Source organism: Cantharellus anzutake (assembly GCF_015039405.1).
Source record: "Cantharellus anzutake strain C23 chromosome Unknown EI90scaffold_60, whole genome shotgun sequence".
Lineage (NCBI taxonomy): Eukaryota > Fungi > Basidiomycota > Agaricomycetes > Cantharellales > Hydnaceae > Cantharellus > Cantharellus anzutake.
This window is the reverse complement of record NW_024067010.1, coordinates 334,458-339,637: the sequence shown is the minus strand read 5'-3', so window position 1 is coordinate 339,637 and position 5,180 is coordinate 334,458. Positions and strand designations below refer to the sequence as shown.

At 50.8% G+C, this 5,180-nt stretch overlaps 3 protein-coding genes across 3 annotated transcripts; all 3 read right to left on the bottom strand.

The window, feature by feature from the left end:
• Positions 1–1,512: 1,512 nt before the first annotated feature.
• EI90DRAFT_2329837 (uncharacterized protein) lies at positions 1,513–3,163 on the bottom strand. Its single transcript, XM_039052892.1, has 3 exons — positions 3,156–3,163; positions 2,334–3,107; positions 1,513–2,283 (listed from the first exon to the last, which is right to left on the bottom strand). Exons 2-3 carry the CDS (start codon positions 2,789–2,791, stop codon positions 1,821–1,823), a joined length of 921 nt encoding a protein of 306 aa, XP_038911691.1. The 5' UTR covers positions 2,792–3,107; positions 3,156–3,163; the 3' UTR covers positions 1,513–1,820.
• A 273-nt stretch (positions 3,164–3,436) lies between these two features.
• On the bottom strand, positions 3,437–4,259 carry EI90DRAFT_2329826 (uncharacterized protein). The gene is made up of 2 exons (XM_039052891.1): positions 4,223–4,259; positions 3,437–4,161 (listed from the first exon to the last, which is right to left on the bottom strand). The coding sequence occupies exon 2, from the start codon at positions 4,061–4,063 to the stop codon at positions 3,488–3,490; it is 576 nt and encodes a 191-aa protein (XP_038911690.1). The 5' UTR covers positions 4,064–4,161; positions 4,223–4,259; the 3' UTR covers positions 3,437–3,487.
• On the bottom strand, positions 3,980–4,979 carry EI90DRAFT_2329805 (uncharacterized protein). The gene is made up of 4 exons (XM_039052890.1): positions 4,420–4,979; positions 4,223–4,317; positions 4,133–4,175; positions 3,980–4,088 (listed from the first exon to the last, which is right to left on the bottom strand). Exons 1-4 carry the CDS (start codon positions 4,844–4,846, stop codon positions 4,060–4,062), a joined length of 594 nt encoding a protein of 197 aa, XP_038911689.1. The 5' UTR covers positions 4,847–4,979; the 3' UTR covers positions 3,980–4,059.
• Between the last annotated feature and the right edge of the window lie 201 nt (positions 4,980–5,180).

The window sequence follows — 5,180 nt, the reverse complement described above, 5'->3', positions numbered from 1 at the left end:
CATGGTCCATCCGAAAGGAGATAGGGGGGGTGAAGCCCAGAGGGGCAGGAGGATGAGGTGAAGTGGGATGATGACTAACTGGCTAGAATGGGAAGAAGCAGCAGTCCAAATAAGGATGAGGGGAAAATGCGAAAGATACATTACAGGCAGCGAAAGTGCTGAGTATGATCTGTGGAGCTCAGAGGTTACAGAGGTCATGGAGGTTATGGAGGTTACGGAGTTGGCAATGGTGTTTACGTAGTATGAGGTCACCAATGCAATGGACTTAAGCTGAGGTGGAGTCAAAGTCTGAGGTCGGAACTATGACGGAAATCTCGGAGCGAAGGTACAAGTGGTGTCCAAGTACAGGGTAAGGGACAGCAGCAGAAGGTTGTAACTTGGTGGAGGGTTGGCGGGAGAGGGTCAGAGGAAGGAGAGAGAAGAGAGGAACAGGGAGAGGAGTGGAGGAGAGGAAAGGTGTCAGGTCTGAAGGTGAGTATCAGAGCGGACAGGAGAAGGGTAGGAGAGTGATGGAAGGGTGGAAGTGTCGTGAGGAGTAAGAGGAGGAGTAAGAGGAGGAGGGTGGTGAGAGGAGTGATGTTTGGTCCGAGGTGAGTATTGGAGTGGATGGAGATAGGGTAGGAGAAGGACGGAAGGGTGGAGGTGGCATGAGGGGTAAGAGGAGGAGTGGTGTCAGGTCCGAAGGTGAATATCGGAATGGACGGCAGTAGGGTAGGACTCCAGAGGTGGTGAAGATGGGGGTCTGGGAGTCGGATTGGGATCGGGTATGTATGGATATGACATCTACCCTGGATGCATCCCTGACAGATGCATGCTGTGCATGCTTTCTTCACAGCATGCATCACTTTATTCTTTGTTTATTCCTCTTTATTCTTGTTGTATACAATGTAAAACAACTGTATTTAAATATGTATGGCTCGGGCTTGGGTAAAGGGTTCTGCACTCTTTACCCTCAACCCACTTGTCAAATCATAAGCTCAATACAGCCTAGATCTCGACAGCCAGAGGACTGAGGAGTCACCCAAGTCGGAACCCCAACTGACCTTACAGTGCAGCTGTGGGGGAGTCAGCCAAGCACACAGGAGCCTAGGGGCAAGTGGGGGGTGAGCAGGGGAGTTATCAGGGAGGATAGGGGTGAACAACATGCATGGCACCAGACTCAGAGTTGGGCCAGAGTTAGATTTTCAATACCAATCTTTTGATATCCTATACACCCCAAATGAATTGATTCACAACTTGAGCTCAAACACTGAAACTCAGGGCACAACTTTCTTTCCTCAATAACTCAGTAACCATGGCAGCTATTCACTTGCATCTTGTAGAGGAGATCCATACAGCCTTTGGACACTCATTTATATTTCATAATATTAAGAACTGGAAAGTACTTGGCCAATGGCATGATAGGGTATGACTAGGGCATGACTGTGAATTGGCCATAACTCCTAAACCATTTACCGGACTTCCATAAGGTGTGATTTTTCTCTTTTTTATGATACCAAAAAATCGCCATGGCACAAGTATTATGATTCATAATACCTACTGTGATTAGATAGATAGGTGATGGAACCCTGACACTATTTTCCCCTATAATGTGGGGCCACAACTGACCCCCTGTCTCACAGTGACAAAACATCCAGTCCATAAAGCATTTCCTCACGGTGGCAGATCTGCACAAACCCCACTGGGAACTCATGTTTAACAAACCCCAAATACATACATTTGTATTGCAAAAGTTCCAGCAAAAGAAAAAGATGTGCAGGACCACAACAACTTGGTGGGGATCACTGTTAAGAATAAATATTTGAAGGGCTTCTGATATTTCACACTTCAGGGTCGCCTTCATGGCAGTTTTTGATGCGTGAAAATTCTTTGAGGAATTGGGAACAAGAGTCCGGTCCTCGCTGTGCACAATAACGCTTCAATGATTTGGTCATTTCGGAAAAGCGTGGCTGATCCCCAATGAACTCCGTGGCCATGGTTGCCAATGAGAAAAGGTTGGCAATGTCTGGGGAGTGGATGGGCTGTCCGTGCGGAGCCGATATGGCACGCGCCGCATTCGACACCATGGCCATCAAGGACACTTTGAAGGCAGAATTCCAGGCTTCTTCGCTCTTGGGTTGGTGAGCCGAGTTGCGACGCAACCAGCTCGTGAAACACGATCGCTTCATGCATCCAGCAGCAAGAAAGTCCCAGCACTCCATGATACATCCGGGGATAAATACGTTGTTTGCGTCTCGAGAAAGCAATGCTGCGTAGGCATAGACTTGGCCAGGAGGGAGGACCCTGGGGATAGAGGCATCAAGTGAAACTTAGCAGACAACCTGATTACTTACACCGTTTGGCCAGGTGAGAGAACAAAAGAGCCAAAACGATAGGGTGCCTCGTAGAGGTATGAAAAATCCAGGTTGTGGGGCGCGTCCGTGCCGTTGAAATAGCTCATGATAAATTGGTCTTCTTTTAGGATCGGAATAAAGAAAACAGCACAACCACTAGCACAGTGAATGCAAGTGCCAACGCCGCTTGGACACTGGTGAGGGGGGTGTATAGAGCCAGCGGCTGCAATAATCGGATATCGCCAGCTTTGGTCAGGGACGCGGTCTCGAGGAAAATCTGCCAGTGCCAGTGCCACCTCACGAGTATTAAGGAGCCTGTAATGATGTGAGACACGTGGTTGAGAAAACGAACAAACATACTTCTCTAACGGCTGCCAGCAACCAGTGGTGGGCTGGGTAAAGATCAATGGCCTGGATCGTTGCCAATCATATATCTCGTTCAAAGCACCCGCGGTCATTTGTAGGATCCGGGGGTGGTCGGTCTATGGAATATGGTCAGAATCTAAAAATAGGTCGGTGGGCGGGGTGGGAGAGTGAGAGACGAAACTTGCCGAGACACTGAACCTTGGACTGAAAATTAATGAAGCTATGTGCGAGAAACGGGACCTGCCCTAGTCGGTCCACCAAGACGATCGGGGTACCGTCGTTGACCATACCCTGGAACCGCTGTACGTCCATCGCTAACGCTTGCTGTGTTGTCATCAAAACAGGCTTCCAATACTTGGAATCATGCTGGGGCGATTCCAAGAAGTGCCTCAACTTTTGTAGGGAGGGCTGCAATGGGGTTAGTTGTCAGTGTGGGAGGGGTGAGAAGCGACTCACAGAATGTTCGCAATACGGAAAGAAGAAGGTCTCCATCCGGGAAGTTTGCCCTTCATCGACAAAGATGACAGGCAAGTCTACGGAATGGAGGAGCTGTGGAGAAGCTGTCAGCGTCGTTTGGCTTCGAACGTATACTGAACCTACCTTTGGCCTCGCATCTGGATTGAGCTCTGGAACGTCCAGCGTTTTGTCTACACTGGTGACGTGGGGCCACGTCTTGCAGGTTTCTAAAGAATATATAGATATAGAGGCTACCGTTCCTTCGGTCTCGTAAACTTCTTGGATGTGTCCAGCTCCCGATGTAACCCGTTTCCGCGCGCGTTTCCTGTTCCCTAGTTGACGGTCGTATCGTCCTCCACGACCGCGTTTCTGACCAGCGGATGAGGGCACCTGGGTGAAGGGCGAGTTTTGTTGGGGCCCCTTGGGACCAAGAGTAAACTCTTCATCCCTATCATCCGGAGCGTTGGGGGCCGACTGAGGGCAAATGGTCGATGGTGTGGTGATGGGGAGTGGGCAACTGTCGGGGTTGGGGCAAAGCCTGAGATTTCGGCAGCTGCGGGGGATTGAGCTGTGGAGGGATGCAGACCCGAGACTTGCTCTGAGAAGGGTGGAGCGGATCCAGTCCCGACGTCCCTGGGGTCTGGGCCAATGGCGCGGATACATGGCAGAACCATGGTCCACGCGGCGTGGAATCTGTCAAGGTCGTGTTGCGAAATCTGGCCTGCCCGCGAAACGGAAAATATGAGATTAAACAGGGCATTTTCGAGCACCTTCCGAGGGCCGTTCGATTGCCTGAGGCCCCCGTGCAAGACAGCATGCGACACCATGGCGGTGATGGAAGGGAGAATTGATGGGCTGGTGAGAGTGGTATCGAAGAGTAGGACAAGTGGCGATATTAGGAGTGTCATAATGAAGGGGCTGGCAAAGGAGTAACTGCCGGATCGTCAGCGTGGCCTACGTAGGATAAAATGGCTTACCGTTCATTGGAAGCGTGCAGACACTGCTCCTATGATGTAAAGCCTGATCGTCAGGTAAAGGGAAGAAGCGACGAGCTCGACCGCACTCACAAAAAACTCCTCGGGTCCTAACTCGCTCATCTGCTTCAGAGCGGCGGCACAATAGTAGATGTGACTCATCATACGGAGCCGCTGGGACGTGGTTTCTAACCGTGATGCGCGGTCGATGAGCTCTCGTGCGGTGGTAGCCGTGTTACCAGGGGGAGAGGACTGGGAAGTGATCTCAAGACAACGAGGTAGCCGCTCACGTAATGCAACCAGGCGTTCTGGTATCTTGCTCGACCAGTACGGGACTGTCCGCCTGTCCCCATGATGGTGCGGAGAAATGTCCAGTGGCATGAGGTCTGTTGCCGCGCCCGGGGAGTGCTGGTCCATCGCCCAATGGGCGCGAACTACGAGAATAGAGGAGGTAATCAAGGGGAAGATGTCTCTGGCTATTTTCCGTTTGAATGTTGGGGGCGATGCGAATGGGCACAGGTGAATGTCTGACCTCGTGCCCTTCCTCCAGGCATCGAATCCCTGGAGGTTTTGCATGAGGAGTTGCAAGATCGACCCACTGGGAGGTCGAAACTCCTTGAGGGCATCATGAACCAGATTGACGAAAGCTCCAAACTCTTGGGGCATGCATTCCAACCCAGGGTCGTTCTTCGTAACAGGGTTGGAATGATTGGCCATTTTCGTTGGAGAATGCGCCAATTCAAATTTGATTACTTGTATGCAACATAACAATATAACTGGTGATCACCGCCTGATGCGGCATAACCCGCCACTCTTTTCACTCGCTAAGAGATGTCTTTGGATGGGTACAACAGAGAGGTGACATAACCAAATAACAGCACAATCCAAGCACAGCCTCCCTTTTGGGGGGCCTGTTCACTTATCAACGAGAGCCACTTTCTCGCACTACCTATTCACGATCACTAAGGTTCCATGCCTCAGGAATGAGTCATTCTCACCAGAGAATGCACACCACTACTACCTCCGTGATCCCTTCTTCTCCACGGATGAC